General features: G+C 49.7%; 2 protein-coding genes, 1 long non-coding RNA gene and 2 other non-coding genes across 6 annotated transcripts in view; 3 read left to right on the plus strand and 2 right to left on the minus strand.

Annotated features, from left to right (window-relative positions):
- Positions 1-7,516, minus strand: part of LOC130403477 (sphingosine kinase 1-like) — a 12,329-nt gene extending 4,813 nt beyond the window's left edge. The window contains exons 1-2 of the mRNA XM_056607852.1: positions 6,979-7,516; positions 1,150-1,299 (exon numbers count right to left, since the gene is read on the minus strand). Coding sequence (XP_056463827.1) covers positions 1,150-1,299; positions 6,979-7,453 — 625 coding nt within the window. The 5' untranslated portion in view covers positions 7,454-7,516. The remainder of the gene's footprint in view (positions 1-1,149; positions 1,300-6,978) is intronic.
- A 541-nt stretch (positions 7,517-8,057) lies between these two features.
- Positions 8,058-9,594, plus strand: LOC130397658 (uncharacterized). The gene is made up of 5 exons (XR_008900243.1): positions 8,058-8,200; positions 8,372-8,496; positions 8,692-8,790; positions 8,973-9,036; positions 9,219-9,594. It is a non-coding gene; the product is annotated as an uncharacterized LOC130397658 (long non-coding RNA).
- Positions 8,791-24,186, minus strand: LOC130396618 (fas-binding factor 1). 2 transcript variants are annotated; one of them, XM_056604788.1, is made up of 29 exons: positions 23,759-24,186; positions 23,500-23,530; positions 23,338-23,367; positions 23,192-23,237; positions 22,983-23,049; positions 22,815-22,865; positions 22,538-22,661; positions 22,203-22,283; positions 21,671-21,805; positions 21,308-21,434; positions 20,874-21,028; positions 20,152-20,245; positions 19,204-19,764; positions 18,629-18,703; positions 18,345-18,403; positions 18,187-18,230; positions 17,847-17,897; positions 17,306-17,437; positions 16,550-16,650; positions 16,105-16,311; positions 14,996-15,243; positions 14,348-14,466; positions 13,949-14,071; positions 13,624-13,809; positions 13,073-13,249; positions 12,322-12,459; positions 11,458-11,560; positions 10,924-11,069; positions 8,791-10,686 (listed from the first exon to the last, which is right to left on the minus strand). In XM_056604788.1, the coding sequence occupies exons 1-29, from the start codon at positions 23,759-23,761 to the stop codon at positions 10,603-10,605; spliced, it is 3,498 nt and encodes a 1,165-aa protein (XP_056460763.1). In that variant the 5' UTR covers positions 23,762-24,186; the 3' UTR covers positions 8,791-10,602. The 2 variants fall into 2 exon arrangements, with proteins under 2 accessions (XP_056460763.1, XP_056460761.1); XM_056604786.1 differs by having other exon boundaries at positions 20,874-21,031.
- On the plus strand, positions 8,834-8,905 carry LOC130376801 (small nucleolar RNA SNORD49). Its single transcript, XR_008894091.1, has one exon. It is a non-coding gene; the product is annotated as a small nucleolar RNA SNORD49 (small nucleolar RNA).
- On the plus strand, positions 9,064-9,133 carry LOC130376796 (small nucleolar RNA R38). The gene has a single exon (XR_008894090.1). It is a non-coding gene; the product is annotated as a small nucleolar RNA R38 (small nucleolar RNA).
- Positions 24,187-24,442: the final 256 nt, after the last annotated feature.

Genomic DNA, 24,442 nt, shown 5'->3' on the forward strand with positions numbered 1-24,442 from the left:
AGAGAGAGGGGTGGGGAGAAAGGAGAGAGGTGGGAGGTGGGAGAGGTGACAGGGTGAGAGATGAGAGAGAGAGATGTAGAGATGGGCAAATGGAAATAAGGGAAGGAGAAGAGACGATTTAAATTAAATCCGGATTTTAACTTCCACTATGTTGTGTTGTGTCGGTTGTGTTGTGTCTGTTATGTGTGTTGTTTTCTGTGTGTTGTGTTTGTTGTGAAGTGTCTGTTACGTTGTTCTGTGGATGTGGTGTTGGGTTGTGTAGGTTGTGTTGTGTCTTTGGTTTTGAGCCTGTTCTGTTGTTTTGTGTGTTGTGATGTGCTGTGTCTGTTGTGGTGTCTTTGTTGCGTTGTTTTATGTCAGTTGTGTTGTTATGTGTCTGTTGTAATGTGCGGTGTCTGTTGTGTTGAGCAGTCTCTGTTGTTTTGTGTCATTGTGTTGTGCTGACTCAACACTTCAGTCTGAAGCTGTCTCCCAGTTGTTTCTTTATATCCATTACTGGGGCCGCTGCCAAGAACTAAGTACACACACAAACACATGCACACACACGCACACGCACACATACACATACACATGCACACACCCTCACGCACGCAAGCACATACACGCACACAGAATTACACACAAACTCCCTTTTTCTCTCTCTCTCTCTCTCTCTCTCTCTCTCTCTCTCTCTCTCTCTCTCTCTCTCTCTCTCTCTCTCTCTCTCACACTCTCTCTCTCTCTCTGAATGTCAGATGAAGGTCTATCTGGTCCCAGATGCTCTGAGAGAAGCTGTCTCCCCCAGCCTTCCTCCTCCACACTAGCTGTGCTGCTTCTGAATAGATGAGATGAGACCAGTATCATGAGAACAGTTACACCGAGGTACAGTACCTGTGGACAGACACCGCAGGTGGTGGGAGGGGAGGAGCGGGGGTGGGAGGGGCTGGAGAGGTGGAGCATGAATGATTTAAACAGAAGCTATTTTTAACCCCCACCTTCTTATGCTGAAGCAGTCGCTAGGTGGCAAGAGAACCACTTGTCTAATATGGCAAGGTGTGCGCGCATGTGTGTGTGTGTGTGTGTGTGTGTGTGTGTGTGTGTGTGTGTGTGTGTGTGTGTGTGTGTGTGTGTGTGTGTGTGTGTGTGTGTGTGTGTGTGTGTGTTACTAACCGGTGATGACCAGCGTGTATGGGACGCCGGCCTCAATGAGCATGTTCTGCACATGGGCAGTAAAGAGCTGCATGGCCTGGCCCCGCCCACTCTGGGGGTTCAGCAGCACCATCAGCCTGCAGGGGCGAGGGACCTGCGCATACACCACACCTGGAGGAGAGAGAGAGAGGGAGAGAGAGAGAGAGAGAGAGAGAGAGAGAGAGAGAGAGAGAGAGAGAGAGAGAGAGAGAGAGAGAGAGATAGAAATAATGCATCTGTTCAGATGCATTATTTGACTCGAGTTTGACTCCAGATTTCCTCCCTTGCCATTTTGACTAATGGTTGTTCAAACTGGATTCCCGTCTTGATTGGTCGAGGCAACATGGCCATTCTAAACGCTCCACAGGTAACTCACCTTCACAGACACACACACACACACACACACACACACACACAGACACACACACACACACACACACCACACACACACACACACACACACACACACACACACACACACACACACACACACACACACACACACACACACACACACACACACCTTCTAGATTTTTCTGCTCACAATAATATGCTTAAATATATATAAGAATATATGCATACACTCCCTTATGCAGAATGCTATGATTAGGAATGCTTTGATTTAGGAATGATTTTAAACAATTTTTAAACAATGATTTTAAACACCAAAATCAAAGCAATTCTAATCATAGCATTCTCCATAATGTCAGACTGTATTTAAGACCCCGACGCCTCTCTAATGTGTTGACGAGGAGGAAGAGGAAATGATCCCCACAGAGGAGATGGCTCATTGCTCATCTCTCATGCCTGATAGAAGGTTCTGGGTCAGAGCCCAGCAGGGCCCTGATCACTGATACTGCCTGGAGAAGTAAAGAGTTATAAATTACCTCTGTGTTTCTATAGGAGCTGCTTTCTCTTTTAAGCATAAAATAATTGATTCAATTATTAAAAGAGTTAAGTCCTGTGCTTCTCCAGAGACACATTTTGTATCAAAGTTAAATAGTTTTGTCTCGTTAAGCTGTTTTAAAATAAAAAAAACAGAAATAAACCCTAAAACCTAATCCTAAAAGGCTCAAATTAAGCCCTCACCCAAATCCTGTTGGTTGGTACGCTTTTATCAACATAGTTTAGAATAAATGTGAGATACAGAGAGATAGAGAGAGAGAGAGAGAGAGAGAGAGAGAGAGAGAGAGAGAGAGAGAGAGAGAGAGAGAGAGAGAGAGAGAGAGAGAGAGAGAGAGAGAGAGAGAGAGAGAGAGAGGGGGAGATACAGAGACAGAGACAGAGACAGAGACAGCAACAGAGAGAGAGAGAGAGAGAGAGAGAGAGAGGGAGATACAGAGACAGAGGCCTGCTTCCTATTCAAACCCCATTATTGTTTCTGATTGAGCTCTGAGCAGTGTTCCTCCGGACACCAGGGGGAGCTGTCTCCACCTCCACAGTGTCAGAACAATGCTGAAGCAGTTCATCAATAAACCAAATAACCACAAGAGTGGGGAAATGGGCTAAAAACCCAGATGACCTGAGGGGCAGGGGAACAGTGGCTCTTAAAACCACTTAAGCCTTTGGCAGAGGTCACTGTGTAAGCCTAAACCTCACTGCCCCAAACCTGCAGGCTCGTGCACACACAAACACACAAACACATGCACGCACACACATGCACACACGCACAAACGCACGCACACTCACACACCCACACACACACACACAGGCACGCACACACACAAACGCGCACACACACAAACGCTTGTGCGTGTCTTTGACTTTTTTACTAATTTTAAACATATTTATTTGTATGTGTTTCTTTTTTACGTACTTTTTGCGAGAGCCTCTGTTTCCTGAGCCAATGAGGCCCTTGACAGGGAGAGAGCGGGAATGAGAGAGAGAATAAGAGGGGTGTGTATGTCTGTAGACAGACAGTCTGAGTGACGGGGAAACTCGAAACTCACAGGGAGCAGAGAACTGACCACACAGCAGACAGAGAGACAGACGGACAGGCAGAGAGACAGACAGACAGACAGGCAGGGAGACAGACAGTTAGAACGACAGGCAGGGAGACAGTGTGTGTTAGTGCATGAGTGTATGAAAGTGTGAGCATGTGTGTGTGTGTGTGTGTGTGTGTGTGTGTGTGTGTGTGTGTGTGTGTGTGTGCGCATGAGTGTGGGTGTGTGAGGGAGTGGGAGAGAGAGAGAGAGAGTGAGAGAGAGAGAGAGAGAGAGAGAGGAAGATCTCAAGAAACAAGCCTTGACAGGCTGTCAAATGTTTGTGTCAGAGAGTAAGAGTGGTGTGGGGGGGGGGGGGGGGTGTCATGCTGCCAGACACAGACCCAAACCCACACAAACACAAACCTCCACACACACACACACACACACACACACACACACACACACACACACACACACACACACACACACACACACACACACACACACACACACACACTCACTCACTCACTCAGACACTCTCAGACACTCACACACACTGGTCACACAGAGAGCCAATCAGAGGACTCGGAGCAGCATCTCTTAATTCATACCAAAGATGCTTGTGAAGCTGTGGACGAGGAGATAGAAAGACGACGCATTCTGAAGTGCCCAAAATATAGGCCCCAACCAGGCTGAGAACCATCGTTTACAGTTCCCACCAGATCGCTATCTGAACAGCTAGGGCGTTCAAACCTGCTGGCCAGCTCTAAAACTGCGACATATTCTGTTTCATCTTCACACAACCCCTCCAAACTCACAACACACTGGGGAAAAATAGAACAAATACGGCCCTGAATTCACAACACACACACACACACACTCTCATAAAGACACACTAACACACTCACACAGACACGAGCACACACACAAAAACACACACACTCTCATACACACACACCCTCTAATACAAACACACACACCCTCATACAGACACACACACACACACACACACACACACTAATACAAAAATACACACACACTCATACAAACACACACACACTCTCATACACAAACACACACTGTCATACAAACACAGAAACACAAACACTCATGCAAACACACACAGTCATACACACTCTCGCACACACAAACACTCTCTCATACAAACACACACACACACACACACACACACACACACATTTGAATACACAGATCAGAGGTGATCAGAGTTACGACCACCGGACTGAAGCGTTGCGGCGTCGCTCAACACCACTTTAAAGAGCTCCGCCTCCGCGGGGCTCCATATTTCATATCACGTCTTGTGTTTGTGTGTTGGTGTGTTGGTGTGTTTGTGTGTTTGTGTGTTGGTGTGTTGGTGTGTTGGTGTGTTGGTGTGTTTTTGTGTTTGTGTGTTTGTGTGTTCATGTGTTCCTGTCCCGTGGGGCGGCGCCGCTGTGTGACAGCTCAGCGCCGCCTCGTAATCCTGATGTTGCTCTTTTAAGCCAGCTGTTCTGCTGGGACGCACAATTAAGTGTGGAGAGAAACACATGCTGGCAGGATTAGCGTCTCTGCGTCCTTCAGGGCCCCGCCAAGGGCGTGAGCGCCGCGAGCCGCTAGCCGCTAGCTGTTAGCCGCTTGCTGTTAGCTGATCCGGGAGGCAGCAGCCCTGCTCTGTCAGAGAGCAGCTTCTATCTCGGGGGAGACGGTGCAGAACCTGGGCAGGAAAGGATCTGAAGGGGGCGGAGTCAGGACCAGTCCTGACCTGTCCTGAAACCAGGACCGGAAAGGGGCGGAGTCAGGAGCCAGGACTTGTCCTGATTCGGCCCCTCTCAGGTCCTGGTTTCTGGATATTCTGTTTCGTTAGAATATCGTAACGAGGGGAATTGAAAGGGGCGGAGTCAGTACTTGTCCTGACTCCGCCCCTCCGAGTTCCCCTTTCAGGACCTGGCGTGACGAAACCTTCCTGTTTGGTTTCGTCATGCAGAGGAGTTCAATTTGGTAGAATATCAGAACGATACAGGAAACCAGGACCTGAAGGGGGCGGAGTCAGGTCCTGGCTTCCTGTTTCTTAACAGGAAAAACAGGAAATTATGTTCTACCGCAGTGAGCTCCTCTGTGTGATTGGATGAAGTGTTTCTACTACAGCAACCAGCCTGCAGGGTGTTGGTCTGAATCCTTACAGACTGTTTAACCAGGGTTAGCTGGTGCTGGCCGAATGTGTTTGTTGATACACGCCAAAGACGTGATCAGAGATCCCGCCTCCAGCACATGAGACGAATGTGAGGCGAAGGAATGTGCAGGTCGTCCTGATACAAGCTTGTCAGACATCAAACGCTAATGTAACGTCTCATTTATGAGACTAGCCACCAGCAGATCCTGCATCTACTGTATTAACCCGCTATTGTCCATCAAGGTTGTGTGTTTATTTTGTCTATATAATTGTGTATTTTTAGTGTGTATATACTAATCTATATTATGTGTGCATTTGTCGGTGTGTGTGCATTAGCATATGTGTTCTTATGCGTCGATATTATGTCTTCTTGTGTGCATGTGCATGTGTGTGTGTTTGTGCGTGTGTGTGTGTGTGTGTGTGTGTGTGTGTGTGTGTGTGTGTGCATGTGTGTGGGCGTGTGTGTATGTATGTGTGATGGCCTGTGAGACCATCTGGCTGAAATGCCACCGTTCCCCAGAGTCCTTCTGGCCTCTTGCCAGCCCAGGTCTGCTGTTTCACCTCACACAGCCATCACACTGTCTCCGATGGCCCCGCTCACCCCTGTCTCCCTCCTCCCCCCTCCCTCACCCCTCTCTGTCTCCCTCAACCCCTCCCCCCTCCCTCATCTCGTTCCGTCTCCCTCTGTCTCCAGAGGCCATGGTCCACCGCTCTTTATCTCCCCTCTCCCCGTTCCTCTCTCTCCTTCACTCCCCCCACCCCCAAAACCCTGAAGTCCATCACCATGGTAACCCTGAGACACAGTGCCCCGTTCCTATCTAAGCAAATGAGGGCCCAACTGTGTGGTGATAAAGGACTCCTCTGTCCGCTATCAAACGGCTGTCTCTGTTTCAGGGACATCGTCCACCTCCTCTGTGTTTGAGTCCATCACTGTGTGCTCAGTGTAGGATATGTCCGCCAGAATGTCAGTCATACCTCACATTACATCCCTTAATACAGTCAGGCATCAGATGGGCGGGTACTAGCAGGAAGCAGTGCCACAAGGACCAATCAGACGCTCTCCCGTCAGCATGGCGGGAAAACCCATTTTGTGTTGATGTCTTTATGAGTGTGTGTTTGTGTGTGTGTGTGTGTGTGTGTGTGTGTGTGTGTGTGTGTGTGTGTGTGTGTGTGTGTGTGTGTGTTTATGTTTGTTGGTATATATGTCTGTGTTTCTGTTACACCTAAAGAGAGAGAGAGAGAGAGAGAGAGAGAGAGAGAGAGAGAGAGACAGAGACAGAGACAGAGAGTGTGTGTGTGTGTGTGTGTGTGTGTGTGTGTGTGTGTGTGTGTGTGTGTGTGTGTGTGTGTGTGTGTGTGTGTGTGTGTGTGTGTGTGTGTGTGTGTGTGTGTGTGTGTGTGTGTTTGTGTGTGTGTGTGTTAGGAGCGTCTGAGGGCGGGTAATGCAGTGGGACCTGTCGGCTCGCCCTGTCGCCTCCTCTTCAGGTAGAGCCAGTTTAACGGACACATTCGGGGTACATTCCTCAACACGACAAACCCAGTCACAAACCTCACAACCTTTAGACTGTTTACACCAATTAATCAAACCAACCCAGCCGCTCTATAATAACGTTACAATCAATCAATCAATCTTCAATCAATCAATAACATAATCGAAGGCACCATCATGGTCATATTATTATTATTAGTATTATTATGGCTGTGTGTGACCTTTACCGTTCCGTCGCGGGATCTGTTTTGCGGCCGCGTCCCGGATGGCACGCGCCCACCGCTGAGCCTCTCGCAGGTTTGCGGCGGGGTCCGGTAAGGGGACCACCCGGAAGACCTGCTCCACCTTCTGGCGCGCGGAGCCCCCGCTCATCCACCGCCCGCGGAACGGGTAGAAATAAACCACGAAGTACGCGGCGGCGTCCCCCCCGTCCCCGTTCCCCCCGTCCCGCCCCGGGTCCGCCGCGACGTTCCCCCCGTCTCCATCCCGCTCTGTGTACGCGTGGCAACCCACGCAGTCCGCCAATAGAAACACCGCCTTGGAGCGCGCGGGCTGCGAGGAGATCATCTGCACGGTCAGCGCGCTCTCCGTCAGGCTCACGGAGTACCGGAGCCGGTGGTCCAGCGGGTCGCTGAACTCCCCGTGCAGCGCCGCCCCCACCCAGCCGTTCTGTTGGCGCGAGGAGTCCGGTTCTTTCTCCATCCCGGACCGGACAGAACGCTCTGCGAGGTCCGCAGGCCGGCGGTGCTGGGGGGGTTCTGTGGCTGGTCTTTCAGGAGAGGAACCGCTCTCCTCCTCCGCTCCTCCTCGGCTCTCCTCTCCTCCTCCGCTCCTCCTTGGCTCTCCTCCCGGTCCTCTGTCTCCCCCTAGTGACCGCCGGAGGAACAGCACCAGGTTTAGGTTTGGTATTGCTATTTTACGTTTGTTTACGTAAAATAGTTTGTTTTTTGGAAAATTGGACTACATGTTGGTGTGGGATGGGACTTAATTCAGCATTATGTATATAATAAATTATTTAAAATATATAAAAATATATATATTGTAGGCTCAAACATACGTTTACAATACAAATAAGACAAGATAAAGTGTATCCGAGGCCTTTAATTTAAATAACCTTTTTAATGAACTTGAATATTTTTGTGGCGGACCTTCATCTGTTTCATATGTTGTATATGTATTCGATTTGATCAATTTATATTTATATTTACCCGCCTGGGTTCGATGATCACCTGAATCTGCCAATCAGCGCCTAGCCTCCTTCACGTGGGCTGTGACGTTCTGCCTATATATATGCAGCCCTCTGTATGCCGTTCTTTCCTTCATCCTTTCTCTCTCTCGCTGACCTGTAGCTAGTTCTAAAGAAGTATGCCTTCTCTAAACCTCCACGTTGGATTGGTTACATATCGATTCATCAGGTCCGAGGGGCCCTAATACCACTCGAGTACAGATGTAAGTATTATAATATTGCACGGTATTACTGGTGCACAAATACAATTCTAACAGTATGCTAACGTTAGCTGGTCTCCAACACGTGGTCTGCTCACAGTGTTACGGGTGCCGCGGTTGTTAACATGCTTTAAGGGTTACTGGGTGTGGTTTTTAACTTTCGCTCTTCCACAGGTAACTTAATACACTACAGAATGATCATGTAATTCGTGGGCCTGGATCTAGTCCCCCGTATGGACTTGATCGAGTCCCCCTCATGGCCTGGGTCGAATCCCACTCATGGACTACAGAATTGCCAGGTAAACTACCGGAACTCTCAATACATTGTTAACGTTATAGACGAAGACCGCAATACCAAAGATGAGTTTGTTATCCCTGGCTGAAAACGTGTTGATACAAAAACGACTGAGACTTTGCTCTGAGGGGTTACTACCATGAATGAAGGGGAAATATTTGTGCTAACCCTTTTTTTTTTTTTTTTTTTGCTCTCGCAGGACGATGACTGAATTCCCCGGGCCACCTTAATTCGTCATTCTGGGCCACCGTACCGGACCCTGAATGTATCCTCTTGGCCTTATCTCCACCACCACGAGGTAAGGACCGTAACTGGGCTCTTGTTGATGTGGGACTACATGTTTCTGGGATGATATCGCTGCATAGGAAGTGCCGTCCGATGCGAAACTGACGATTGGAAAAGCTTTTCTGAGAAATAATAAAATTCATACTGCGGGAAATCACCCGAGAGACCACCTCTAATGCATCTGTAATCCAAAAGGCGGTGAAGGACTGGTGACTCGAAGCAGCGGGAGGTCCACCTAGTTCCCTTTCTACCATGAAAGGTAAATTGATGCATTTTGTATAAGCGCTCAAGCCAGTGATGAAAAAAGTTATCCCTGTCTGAACAACGGTGTTGACCATTGGTAACCTGAGGCTTGACTTAACTTTTAGCTCAATGCAAGATGAATAAGCAAACTGTTTGGGACTGGCACCTTTTTCACTTCTCCTTTTCACATTCTTGCAGCTCTGAATCGACGACCAGCCAGATGAGGTCTGCTTGGACTGAAAATGTAAATCAATGCACCTCCAAGTCTGAGTCACGAGAGAGCGGGTTGACTTGTGACTAGTTTGAAACCTGGCTCCTCCTAGCTGAGTGTTAGGTGTCGGTAACCCTAACGACGAGCTCTGGCTGTGTATGAATGGTTGTAAGTCGCTTAGGATAAATTGGCTTCCAAATGCAACTCGGAAGATATTGTCTTCAAGACCAGAATCATTGTTGGACCCGCTCTGGATTAAAGCTTCTGCTAAATGCCCTGAATGTAAATGCCCCTGCTAATACAAATGTGTTGCTCTTAACAATAAAACTGAAAAATAAATTGCTGTTTTCGTTGGTTTCTGTTCAGCATCAGGGAGTCATAGAGACCGTCAGCCTTTAACTGGTCGAAATGATCCATCCAGAACTGAGTACACTCACTCCGCAACGTACACCACCAGCGTTCAATACGTTGGTTCCCCGTGCTTGGACCTAGAGTGACAGTCTGGGGAAATGCCGTTTTCACTGCCGTGCATAAAACTTTGCATTGCGGCATGTGTGTGTTCTCCGTCCCGAGATCCAATCTCACTTTCAATAGGCGACCATGCTGCATCACTGAATCAATGAAATACCCCGCTATAAGACGTGGGTCGCTGTTAGTTGAGTGGGTGTTTACTGTTTAGCCAGATCATCTTTCGCGAGAACCCATCAATGCAACCACTGCTTATCCCATACTGCTTTAATTTGTCATATCCATCTATGTGCCACACAATTCGGGCCACGACTGACATAGACTGCGTCTCAGACGGTGCCGTGCACGGAGATCCACGCCACCACCATCCATTTGACGCAGCAAGAGACGAACGGTCTCTCTGTCCGTGATGATCCCTGCCATCCAACACTTCTGTTGCATCCACCAGTAGCCATGTTGTTGGCCAGAGGACTAATTGGCGATGTATGAAATCGGCTACTTCTCCAATGTCCGCCTTATTGCGTCTTCGCCACAGCTGATTCCTATGAAGCACTCTTTCTAGAGTTCTTTTACTAATGTTTATGTTGTGCTCCATAGATAATCGAGCCAAAATGTCAGCATTTGTATACCTCCGTCTTTAATAATCTTTAATCGAGTTCATCATCTCCAGCTAATCTACTGTAATAATAGGCTATATGTAGCACCTATGGATAAGCTACAATTAGGCTACCATGACTGGTCTGGTCCTGTTGAGAAGTTATCTCAAAATAATGATAGTATCTCATAATGAGATACTATCTCAAAATAATGAGATGTGACCTGCATTTTTTTTCTTTTACGTGGCGGAAACGGGCTTCCATAGACTAGAGACTTGTATCCCAAAATAGTTTATTGTCAGGTGTTTCATTGCGTGTGGAAGAGGGACTGCAGAGCTCCTTTCTTCAGTGTCTCCAGGAAGAACTGCTCGTCCTGCAGGAAGTCTCGGTCCTGAGGAGACGGATTCAATATTAACACCGGCCTACCGGGTACCATGTCATGTGACCCTTCAGTGATGTACGACGCTTTGGTTGGGGGAGCGACCAACTGGAATATTTATTGACCCAGGAAATTCAGTTGAATGCATTAATTATGAGTTTGAATAATGCATTGTTTGTCATTTATCAAGTAAGATGCAGGTCCTTTAGATATTAATATAGGCAGGTTGAAGACATAACGACTGGGTACCTTCTCTGCCGTGTGCCTGAGCAGGGCCAGGCTAGCCTGGAGGCCGTAGCGGCTGGGCTGAGGGCTGGCTGGGACCATTAGGTCAGGGCTGGCTGGGACCACCACCAGCTCTGGGGTCGCTGGGCTTGGCCACATGGCACTAAAATCTGAAAGGAAAAAATAGATAGTGAATCAATTCACAATTCAAACTGGACGGCCTGGCCTGGCCTGCATGTTTGTGACGCGTTATCGAAGGTTAGCGGCCCTCAGATAAATATCCTCAAGCATGATGTTACACAACATCACCATGAAGAACATACAAATACCAAGTACAAAAAATCTGTGTTAAATTATCACGTATAATTAGTAGTAGGGTTTCACAGTGTTGTACCTGTAGGCGTTGAGCAAACATCTGCTCAATGCCTACAGGTTAAAGCATCTGCTTTAGGTAAAGACATAATATAAATATAAATATGATTTTCCACAACCACACAATTAAGTACATCAAACCGTTTCCACATAGATCTACGTCGGTAGATCTGGTTGTCTCCTCACCTGCGTGTCCAGGAGGGCCCGTGTTGGGGTGGGAGGCCAGGGGCCTGTAGCTCTGTCTGAACCGCTCCTCTCCGGTCCTCAGGTCCGTCATCCTCACTTTCTCCTAAAGACCCAGAGGGATGAGTGGTTCTAACTGGTTTCTTTTTTAAACCATAGTTACGTGGTGAGTATATCACCATGTAACTATGACACTGTCATCCTATTTATAGGCTTTTTTTTTATTACCAACATTTTCCCCCTGGAATGAATAAAGTAGTAAATTATTCGGTATAGAACCTTTCTTTTTGAAAGTGCTGTTAAAATATATTTCCAGATAAAACCACCATAACACAATCTAAAACCGCCTTAACACAATCAATTGAAGGTAAGTGAACACGCATCTCGTGAATAAACTGCACCTGTGTGAAAGCTAGAGTGCTTCCGATACTGATACCAGTATCGGAGATACTCCGATCCTGCCTAAAAGTCTGCGCTGATCCGATACCTTCACTTGACTCATTTACTACACAGGCTGAGAACATCACAAACACTACGGTGTCATGCCTTCGTTAACGGTCGGAGGAGGGGAGTCGGAATGTGAAACGGCCAACTCAAACCTACATGCGTGCATGGACGCTTAACTAGAAGAAAACAAATGTTTTACAACATTATAGATTATAAATGTAAATGATCTAGTTTTGAAGAAATAAAATTGTCAACAGAAAGTGAACCGGCTATACATTACTCATCGTAAGAGAACCCTTCAATAAGAACGTGGGCTGTTAGATGTTACAATGCTGTATCGGAATATACCCGATATCGGGAATCGGAATCGGTATTGGGAAGGGCAAAATGCTATGGGAACATTTCCAGTACCGGCCTCACCTGCAGCAGCTGCTCCTCCTGCTGCCTCAGCCGCTCTATCTGGGAGTGGATGCTCCTCAGCCTGGCCTGGTGCTCGCTCTCTACGCCGCGCGCTGTCTGCAGTGCTCGCTCGCCCTCCTCGAACTTCTCTGTGGCCAGCTGGGTGACAGAGGACAGGGGGAGGAGTCAGAGGCGGAGCTACCATCGCGCGCTGCATGTCAGTGACAACCTCACTCGGGTGATCACAGAGCAGGCAGGGCATGTCAGGCATCTGGCTCAGCAGGTAGAGCGGGTTGGCTGGTCACCGGAAGGTTGCTAGTTAGATCCCTGGGTCCTCCTGAGCGTCGAGGTGTCCCCGACGACTCACCCTAACGAGCTCGCTGTCGCCCAGCGTGGTTGACTCTGCTGTCGGTGTGTGAGTGTGAGGCAATTTTGTAAAGCGCTTTGAGCGGCTTTGCAAAATTGGTTGCGCTTTGGTTAGAAAAGCGCAACGTAAATGCAGTCCATTTACTGCTTACCATGTAACGATGCCTGCAGGTAAGTGCGGACGTTGGGGATCGAACCTGCAACCTTTCGGCTGGTAGCCACAAAAACGTGCAGCTTCTAGACAATATAAAGTGATATTTAATCTCCATTCGAAAATCGTGCGATTGTGATGGAGTTTGAGCCCTTTAATAATGAGTGACGATCAAGACTAATCGTTACGAGTGTGGCAGTCATCCATCGACTGACGGATGGGGCGTATCCCTGCGGGGAGGAAGTGATGTCATACCTTGCTGAAGGCCTCCACCTCCTGCGCCCGGGCCTGCAGCTTGAGGGCTGTGGCGCTGAGCCGCTCCTTCTCCCGCTGCGCCTCTTCCAGCTGCCGCTCCAGGGCCTCCCTCTCCCGGGCCAGGGCCCCCTCCCGCTGCTGGAGCTCACCGGAGCGCAGCTTCACCTCCGCCTGCTCCTACGGAGGAGGAGGAGGAGGAGGAGGAGGAGGAGGAGGAGGAGGAGGAGGAGTGAACTTTAGCTTGGCTTACTGGGAGCAATACTGCCTCATCTCTAACCATTCGATTCAGTTCAGTGTGAGGAACTTCATTTGTGTAGAAAGTGTCTGACAATAAGCAGACAGTCAACATACAAATACAGATTATCTCTAGTGACTGTTTGTACAGTATTAACTCAATGTTTGTTTGAATTGTATATATTCATCAGCTTCTGAAGTACCGTTATTTGGAGTCTCTCTCTCTCTCTCTCTCTCTCTCTCTCTCTCTCTCTCTCTCTCTCTCTCTCTCTCTCTCTCTCTCTCTCTCTCTCTCTCTCTCTCTCTCTCCCTCCTACCTGGGCAATGCTGATGATGTTGGAGTGGGCGTGGGCGTCTCTCTCCAGGTGCCGGCCGGCCCGCCGCTCCTCCTGCTCCTGCCTCGTCTTCTCGGCGGCGTGCAGCTGGGCCCACTCGGCCGCCATCTTCCTCCGCTCCTCGCCGCAGCGCGTCATCACCGCCTGCTGCTCCTCCAGGAGCGCGTTCTGAGGGGGGGGGAGAGACGAGAGTTTGTCTCCCGTAACCTCGTGGTTCTGTCCTTAACATAGCGGGCGGGAGATGAGGCTGGTCCCGATGTGTGCTGGCAGACACTATTTTATAGAACGCTCCCCCCGCCCCCCCCACCTTGGCCCTCTCCAGCTCCTCCCTCTCCATGGAGGTGTGCTGGTTCAGGGCGCGCCGCTCCTCCTCCAGGCTCCTCTGGGACGACTCCGCCTTGGCCTGCTCCGCCGTCACCCGCCAGCGCTCCTGACACCACAACAACAACGACAACAGGTTACCATGGAGACAGACTCCATTTACTCTCCTCCACTCGTCTAATGCAGTGGAGGAAGAAGAAACAAGAGGTAGGCAAAGAGGAGGAAAATATAACTTATCCCGATAATACAGAAAGGAATAAATGGAAGATAAACAGCCACCACAAAGATCTCAGAAAGAGAGGGAGTGAGTGAGTGAGCGAGGGAGGGAGGTACGGAGTGACGGATGGACGGACAGGCAGACAGAGCGGGCGAGGGGGGGTCCCACCTTCTCCAGCTGCCTTTGCTGCTCCCCCAGCTGGACCTCCATCCTGGTGATCACCTCCTTCAGACGGGCCCGCTCCTCTGCCATGGCCCTCTGCTGCTGGCCCAGCCGCTCCTGCATGACTGGGGCCGCACGCAGGGGTTAGCACACTACGCCGAGAGCTAAAACACGCTACGCAGAGAGCTAAACACGCTACACACAGGGGTTAGCCCGCTGTGCAGAGAGCTAAACACGCTACACACAGGGGTTAGCACGCTACGCAGAGAGCTAAACACGCTACGTAGCGAGCTAAACATGCTGCGCAGAGAGCTAAACACGCTACGCAGAGAGCTAAACACGCTACATACTGGTGTTAGCAAGCTACGCAGAGCTAAACTCGCTATGCTGCGAGCTAAACACGCTACATTCTGGGAAGCATAACATGCTACCTTTTGTCAATAACATGTAGTGGGGGGGAGGTGGACTAGAGCACCAGCTAGAAGCCCAGTGGAACACCCCGAGACCGTGCTGAAGACCCCTCCACCGTACTCCGTTGGAAACACAGGACCATCTTGCTCCCATGGCAACAGTGCTTACCACAGCAAAGTCAGGAGCTGCTCCTTACCCTGGTGAGCCTCACGATGGAGCTGCTCCTCCCCTCTTGAGCCTCACCTCGGAGCTGCTCCTCCCGTTGCCTGGCGCCCTGCTCCAGGCCCTGGGCCGTGTGCTCGTGGGTGCTCTCTACGCGGCAGGACAGCTCTCCCAGGCGGGAGGAGAAGCCCTCCATCTGCTCCATGACGCCCGTCAGCGAGCGCGTCTGGGACGTGGCGCTGGTCACCGCCTCGATCTCCTCCTCCTTCAGCCGCTTGAGCCGGAGGAGCTGCTCCTCGTGGTCCTGCTTCACCTCTAGGATGGACTGCCTGCACCACACAACACAAGACCCACAAATAAACTACACAACACAACAACATGTTTACTACACAACACGTTAAATATACAACACAACACAAAACGTTAACTACACAACACCACAACACCACACGTTAACTACACACCACACCAAACCCCCACATTACATCGTCCACCAACACATCCACCATCTCTAATCTGAAATCCACTCTAGGCTCCTACAATAAAAGATCTGAAGCAGCCTGCAAGCCACCATCTTGGTTCTTCTACCTCAAACATTCTGAGCCTCTCAGTCCCTGCCTCTGGAGGTCCCTGGGCCTTTGGTCCCTACCTCTGGAGGTCCCTGGGCCTTTGGTCCCTACCTCTGGAGATCCCTGGGCCTTTGGTCCCTACCTCTGGAGATCCCTGGGCCTTTGGTCCCTGGGCCTTGGGTCCCTACCTCTGGAGGTCCCTGGGCCTTTGGTCTCTACCTCTGGAGGTCCCTGGGCCTTTGGTCCCTACCTCTGGAGGTCCCTGGGCCTTTGGTCCCTACCTCTGGAGGTCCCTGGGCCTTTGGTCCCTACCTCTGGAGGTCCCTGGGCCTTTGGTCCCTACCTCTGGAGATCCCTGGGCCTTTGGTCCCTGGGCCTTGGGTCCCTACCTCTGGAGGTCCCTGGGCCTTTGGTCCCTACCTCTGGAGGTCCCTGGGCCTTTGGTCCCTACCTCTGGAGGTCCCTGGGCCTTTGGTCCCTACCTCTGGAGGTCCCTGGGCCTTTGGTCCCTACCTCTGGAGATCCCTGGGCCTTTGGTCCCTACCTCTGGAGGTCCCTGGGCCTTGGGTCCCTACCTCTGGAGGTCCCTGTGCCTTTGGTCCCTGGGCCTTGGGTCCCTACCTCTGGAGGTCCCGGAGCCTCTGGACCTCGCGGTCCCGGTCCTGCTGGCTCTGGGCCAGCCTCCTCTGGTGCGCGGCCGCCAGCTCGGCCCTCTGCTGCTCCGCAGTGCGCCCCGCCGCCGCCAGGCTCTCCGCCAGGTCCTTGCTCTCCTGCCGCGCCCGCGCCTCCCGCTGCGACCACGAGGCCTCCAGCAGCTGCACCCGCGCCCTTGGGGGAGGAGCCAGGGTGGAGGGGAGGAGTCAGGGCAGGGAGGGTGGAATCAGGACAGAGAGGAGGAGTCAGGGCGGGGAGGGTGGAGTCAGGACCGAGAGGAGGAGTCAGGAAGGGGAGGGTGGAGTCAGGACAGAGAGGAGGAGTCAGGGCAGAGAGGGTGGAGTCAGGACAGAGAGGAGGAGTCAGGGCGTTCAGCGTGCTGATTGGCGGAGAGGGAGCGAGGAGGACATACCTGTGGGCGGTCTCCAGCTGCTCCATGTCCTGCTGGTGTCTCAGACGGACGTTCTCCATCAACATCTGGGTCTGGTCCCTCTCCAGCAGGAGACCCCTCACCTGGAAGGACACACACACACACACACACACACACACACACACACACACACACACACACACACACACACACACACACACACACACACACACACACACACACACACACACACACACACACACACACACACACACACACACACACACACACACACAGAGCCTACAGTGATCGAGTTTTGATCCGGTCTCTGATTCCTTATGGTTCTTGAGTGTTCGAATTGGGCCTGTGAAGACCTTGGAGACAGTAACTGCGCTATACTGATAGAATTAGGTTGAAAAAATATCAATGAACTATCATTGTTATTCCTACAAAGAAACTTTACTATTAAAACAAGTTTAGATTTAGACCAAATGCTGTCGAATTTTTGATGGGAAGGCATCAGAGTTGTTCGGATAACGTATCAGTATTGGAAATTCCTCTGATGTAGCCTAAATCTCAGTATCAGTTATCGGCGGGTGCTATTGGTAGTCATAATGCTAGATGCTGTATCGGTATATCACTCGGTATCGGCCGATTCACGTTCAGGTAACGACTCAAGTTCAGGTATCGTTATCGGAAGGAAAGAAATGGTATCGGAACATCTCTAAAGAGCGTAACCTCTACTCCCCCGCCAAACCCCGCCCTCAAATCAAACAGGCTCCGCACCCCCAGCCTCACCTGTCCCTCAAGGTGGGCAATGCGGGCCTGCAGCGCCTGGCGGTCGCCCAGATGCGGCTCCGCCCGGTCTGGTTTGACCAGACAGCCGTAGTCCAGGGCGCCCCCTAGGCCCAAGAACTGGGATTGCATGAGCTGGGGAGAGAAGGAAGTCAGTTTAATACAAATTATAAAGGCTGCATTCCAACCCATCTCCTCCTTTCTATCATTTGTATACACCCTCAACGAGAAGAGGAGCAGCAGTAATATGTGTAGAGTAACCGCATGGAAATGAGACACTTCTGCTTCAGCATCAGGCATTGACTGGTGATCATCTTGGCCAATCACAACCTTCAAACTAGCTTCTCTGGCTATTCTATGACATAAAATATCGTAAGGAAAAAAGTTGTATTTGGATGGTTTTTACAATGTGATGGAGGAGACTATCTGGAGTAAGACAGAGAGAATAATCATATTGGGACAACTATTGGGACACAGCCATAGCCTATAGGGGTCCTTTAGGTGGAAGAGAGCCATCCATAGGCGGGTTCTGATGCCATCATACCTGCTGCTGTTGTAGGAGAAGCTGCTGCAGACTCTCTGGGGACAGGGTCATCTGTCCAGGAGAGAGGGGAGGGTGGGTTGAGTTGGTAGTTTTCTCCTCATTGGTGAGACACATTAAATACTTTAGGTTTGTAGATCCACTCTGGGTGTTGATGATTTTACTATAAGCATCCAAATCAGGAGGAAGAATACAGATGAAGTATAAAGTACAGAATCAAACCCTCGATACATACTGTATACATCTTTCGAAATATATACACAAAGAACATATACACAATATCTCTCTCAACATATATATTCTGCAAAACATCTGATATCCCATAATAATATTCCAGACCTACCTGTGGCTGCAGAGCAGGAGCTGGTGAGGGGGTTGGTTGGGTTCCTGTGAACCAGACGTGGACAATCAAACCCAGAGTGAAACATAGAGCTGTGATGTACTCAGGTGTGGGTGAACGTGATCATGTGTTCATATCAGGGATGGGACAGGAGTGAGTACCTTGTGTTGGCGCTACATCCCTGACTGCTTTGGAATGCACCCCAGGGCTGGGCATCCGGCTGTGTTCCAACACAAATAGATACACAAAATGATCATCATTTCATCGTAGAGGCTTTCATCCAAAGTGACTCATGAGGGCTCTACTGTAAACCTCCTCCACCCACGGATTCAAACACAGTAGCCTGACCGGACCAAGCTGCATTGAAACATTGTTAAGGGTTTGTTATCAACAGATGTTCATAGACTGATCAGTTCATGGATTCAGTCACAGATCCTTATCCTACCCGGTCAGAAGGCTTGATGAGTTCTCCTCTGTCTCCTGTCTCCTCACGGAGGGTGCGGGGGAGGGGGCCGGTTTCCTGGGGAACAAACAACCAACCAACAGGTCAGGTCAATCCTGCTCCTCTACCCTAGGGGAACACCCTTAATTTAGCAATACTACATGTTCAAATTCTATCTCCGTGTTTACATGTTTTAGTGTGGCTGGATACCCATAATCCTGTTATATCTATAATGATTAATAATACCTTTTAGATCTGAGGGCCTTAATACACATGAATCTGAGGGCCTTAATACACATGAATCTGTGGGCCAGTAAACACATGAATCTGAGGGCCCTAATACACATGAATCTGAGGGCCTGTAAACACATGAATCTGAGGGCCTTAATACACATGAATCTGAGGGCCCTAATACACATGAATCTGAGGGCCCTAATACACATGAATCTGAGGGCCTTAATACACATGAATCTGAGGGCCCTAATACACATGAATCTGAGGGCCCTAATACACATGAATCTGAGGGCCTTAATACACATGAATCTGAGGGCCCTAATACACATGAATCTGAAGTCTACCCGACGGTGGAGCTGACGACCTCCTCTCCTCCTCCCAGGCCCAGCGACTCCTCCTGCCTGGACCTCCTCCTCTCTGGCTGGGAGGCCCCCAGAGCCTTCCTCCTGCTCAGAGCTCCCGATAGCCAGTCCTCCTCCTCCTCATTCTTCTTCTGCTTCTCTTCTTCCTGCTCCTCCTCTTCCTGTTCTACCTCCTCCACCCTCCCCTTCTGGCTCCTCCCCTCCTCTGTCTTGGGCCCTTTGGTAGGAAAGTGGGCGGGGCTGGGGGCAGGGTCTCTGGGCATCGCTGTGCCGTCCTTCTCATTGGTCGAGGCGGGAGAGTTCCTTCTCCCCGCGGCTGGGGAGGTGGGGTCCCTGGTGGTGTCCGTGACGACGGGCTCGTCGTCGTCCAGGAAGGTCAGCTCGTCGCTGGGCTTCAGGCCGAGCCAATCGGAGGAGGAGCGCGCCCTGGACGGACTGGTGAGGGGGTTTGTGGTGGTGGGGGCGGGGTTTGGGGTGGTGGGCTTGGCACTGGGCTTGGCCTTTCTCTCCAGGGTGGAGCTGCTGATGTCCTCCGTGGAGAACCTGAAGGGAAATTAACAACTTTAAAACAGAACCACTTCCTTTACATTTAAGCCTCAATACCTCTCCTTTCACTGAATATCACTGCAGTACGACGTTGTTATTTAAGAAGTACATTGAATGGCACTTAATTAATGCAACACTAAAAAGGGAAACCGTTTAGAAGAACATAATCTGAATTTAAAATCAACAGTGTTGTTATTATGGAGGAGTGTGGGGGTAGAAAGGGGCTGTATTATATATATATTTATTTATTTATATGTAGCAATCACTGTATAATTTGATGTTATCTGCACACAAAAGTTAATGAACAAGTTAACACCCCTGCAAACACACACTCTCTCAAATCCCCCCTCTGTTCCCGGGTCAGCCCCCGGTAGCGGCCCCCACCTGACAGACTGCCTGCGGGACTGGCGACCCTCGGGGGCGGAGCCTAGCGTGGGCTGGTACGAGCCGAACCCGAGGTCGTCCTCCAGCAGCGGCTCTGGGGACGACAGCACGATGACATCATCAACACATGGACGACAACACGATGACATCATCAACACAGGGACGACAACACGATGACATCAACACAGGGACGACAACACGATGACATCATCAACACAGGGACGACAGCCCGATGACATCATCAACACAGGGACGACAGCACGATGACATCATCAACCCAGGGACGACTGCACGATGACATCATCAACACAGGACAACACGATGACATCATCAACACAGAGACGACAACACAATGACATCATCAACACAGGGGAGCTAGTCTTCATCATACCGGAGGAACAGACACTACATTACATGTAAACATATAGTACACTACATATACATTACACTGCAACGCTCCTAAAATTAAGTTTCTATCTTCACTAAGATGAAACAATATCACGATTCACACAATCTTTTGGGTTTAGCCCCTTACACTTAAAATAATTTCTGTATGGTAGCAGTACATACAATGAGTTACTTAGGAAAAGGTGATTTGAGGGCATTGGTTTCAGTTCAAAACCAAGACATCAACAACAGAGAACGTTACGAATTATTACTAGTCTTTCTCAGCAGGATGACCTCACCCCCCCCTCACCTTTAGATTACCTCACCCCACTCACCTTTAGCGCTGCCGGGCTTGTCCCGGTCCTGCCTGCTCATTGGCTGCGGCGCCACCTCCTTCCGCTCCCCGGTTGGTGGGCGCTCCAGGAGACGGGGGGGCGTGCCCCTCCCCAGGATCTCGTCCAGCCGGGTGCGAGCCCTCTGGGGGGGGTCACTGCTGGGGAAAGACGGGAGGGTGGGTCAAAGGCTGATCCATTGTTCAAGAACTGTCTGGTAACCAAACTAACTACAATATTAAAATTACAGGAAACACTAAGAGGTTGTTGCCGTTTTGCAAATTGGTGCCATGTGATGACGAACAACCACTTTAGGCCAATCGGAAACTTCTCTTGTTAACTTGTAATAACCTGCATTGCTAGAGATGGTGCTATTGGATGTCTTTGGATTATTGAGAAGGGTCTATTTACTAAACTGGACACATGAATGTTCCTACCTCGGCTTTAGGGGCGAAGCCTCCTTCTTTTTCGGGATCTCTTTGTCGTTGTCGAATCCCAGAGCGTCAATGAGATCATCTTCATCATCGTCAAAGGTCAGCTCCTCCCCTTTCTTAACGACCTTAGCTGAGGAACAAACCAGGATTCCCGTCTTACATTAGCACTAACGTAAACACACATAAAGGCATAAACACAACCGTTGATGACACAGTAATGCCATCAACAATATATAACACATTTAATAATCACACGACAATATTACTTATTTTAGAAAGACACATTCATATAGCACAGTAATAAAGCTTCATCCCTTTAACACATTAATAAAAGCCTGAGATAATCCATAAACCTCTCCTTCACACCTGGTTCCTTGGTCTTCAGGACCGGGGTCCCAGTGGGGGACGGTACTGGTTTCTTTGGGGGAACCTTGCTGGGCTCCGACTTAGTTTCTTCTAGATCCAGCTCATCTAGAAGATCAATCAGGGGGTCATCTAGATCTGCATGAGGAGAGGAGCTTGAAGCTACACCAATACAACGTTCCACCTAAAAACCCCATTCAAGTAGATAATCTGTCTGGCTTCTTCTACTACTACTACTCCAGGACGAACTTATTGTATGTTGTACATCCTGGCACACAAAATAGTACTAATTATTTTGTAGCTTCTTATCCTAGCTTTCTTTGTTGTATACGGGGAATGGGTTAACCTAGTGATTGTTAGTGCTTGGCACTTACTATACCGACAGAGATATATTGTTGTTCATCTTTCTTCTGACAAATGTACTTATTGTAAGTAACTTTGGATAAAATCTAGAAGCTGAGGGCGGTAGGGGTAGAACCCAGAACCCGCCAACAGGGAGTTGGACACGGCCCCTGAGGCTGGCCCTGCCACTCACCGGAGAAGTCGAACTTCCTGTATCCCTGCGAGCTGGAGGCGGAAGGGGCGGAGCTTGGCTTCTTCGGCTCCGAGGTGGATCCTGGTGAGAGAAGGACAAGAGAAACAACCTGTCACTTCTGGCTGGGACGTGGACACGATAGCGCTCAGCTGGGAGTCACACACTGCCCGCGGCCATCACGAGGCAGACCGACCAGGTCCAACTAGACCTCCTAATTGACCGACCAGGCAGACCTGGACCTATATACGCTCCAACTGGTCTACCCAGGTCGAGGGTCGACATGGTGGACCTTAGACCTGGTCCCCCAGGTCGTGGTCTCTGCTCCCCGTGGTTACCTGCTCCTCCTGCTCTCGCGGTGCTCTCAGCTCTGGCCCCGGGGGGACTGGACCTCTTGGCCTGAGGCGGGGCGGAGCCAGGCTTCTTGGCCCCAAACAGATCGGCCTCCATGTCGTCCATATCCTGTTTAAACAGGAAGTGAGCGGTTTAGAGCAACTGTGGACACATCTGTGGAGAGACGATGGTGGTCATCACGTTACTACAACTTCGAACCAAGAACCTTTCGGCTGGGAGTCAAACGGGCTGATATCAAGGCGATCCAGACCCCCACATTACCTTCAGGTTCTTCAGTATGTCTGTAGGGTCGGCCTCCGAAACATCAGAATCCTACGAATCAAACCAAATCGATTCAGATACAGACACAGGATGAACCTCCCGTGTTCCCTTTATTGAACAGGGACTACAGCGACCACGTAGACGTGCTCTCCCTCCCAGTCCGCCCACCTCCACCCCGGCCTCCCGCTCAGCCTCCTCCGCCAGCTTCTGGAAGAAGTCATCGCTCTTCGAGGACCTGGAGGAATGCAGTGAATAACATCACACACCATACTCAACATGCAGTGAATACCATCACACACCATACTTAACATGCAGTAAATACCATCACACAGCACACTAAACGTGGTGACCATTTGTTAGAAGGTGTGTGTGCTCACCTGTTTAGTGCAGCCGCACGCTTCGGTTTACCCTGTTCACTGTAGTCTGAAGAACCAAGACACCATTTATGAAATCATCATGATCCATTATTTGGGATCATTTCAATGCCATCGACTAATTGAATCAGAAGTATTCGTTTTCTTACCTGTATCTGAAAGTTTGTCTTCAAACGACCCTGAGAAATACAAGTCAAGTGAGTTTAATGTATGTACAGTTATTTCAATAAAATAATAATACCTTTGGTGGTTATTTTGTACTTTTTTTTAACATTGAAATAAAGCATTCTATCAACCAGGGATGAACTCACCACGCAGTAATCTGCTTTTCGGCTTGAAAGCCTATGAATAATGGAGAAAAGCATTCATAAGGGAAATTTTGTAATGGACAACAGCAGTTTTAGTATAGGATAGATCAGTGCGTACTGTTAACAGTTACCACACAACACAACTGACAACCAAAACACAAAGCAGTGTTTCAATGTCTTCTTATTTCAATGCATGCACGTTTTCGACCTTTAAAACTCCATCAAGTCACAGTTTAAACCGCCTGTAGTCCGACCCACTCACCATGCTGAAGGCTGCAGGGAGCTGAACCCAAAGCGGGTTAATCCTTTAAGGCGTCGCTCGTCGTTATGGTAACCCTGCCCTTCTCGTACACACAATGACCCTATGGGTCATGAACACCTCAGGCCTGGAGGTTCTGCTCTGTTCCGACCCATGCTGACCTGCTCACACATGCACACAGGTTCGATGCCCATGTTGACCTACATTAACACGGACACACAGGTTCGATGCCCATGTTGAGCACTATGGTGACCACTAATCGCTCTTCCAACGTTACGGAAGACGCGGAGGGTCGGGTAGGCACAACTACTTCACCAGAAACACTAAGGTCTTATGCAGAAAAGAGTTGTTGTAATATATCAAGGATAGTGCCTGATGGGTGTAGTATTTAGACTGCAGTGATTTGCCGCATTTCCATTGGAGACCGTCGGCGTCACCTTTACTTCCTGTTTACACTTTACTTTACATTCTGGGTAAAGTAGTTCCAGGGACGTCTACTTTGCATTCTGGGTAAAGTAGTTTCAGAGATCGGCCACTGTAGGTAGTCTACTTTGCATTCTGGGGAAGGCAGTGGCAAGCTGTGCAGCAGAAACCGATTGTTTGTGCGTGGTTGATGGATTTTGATAGAAAATTATGTTTTGTGACCACAATAAACGATGTCGTTGGAGTTTATCAAGCCAAACTCCT

This window comes from Gadus chalcogrammus, chromosome 2 (genome assembly GCF_026213295.1).
Source record: "Gadus chalcogrammus isolate NIFS_2021 chromosome 2, NIFS_Gcha_1.0, whole genome shotgun sequence".
NCBI lineage: Eukaryota > Metazoa > Chordata > Actinopteri > Gadiformes > Gadidae > Gadus > Gadus chalcogrammus.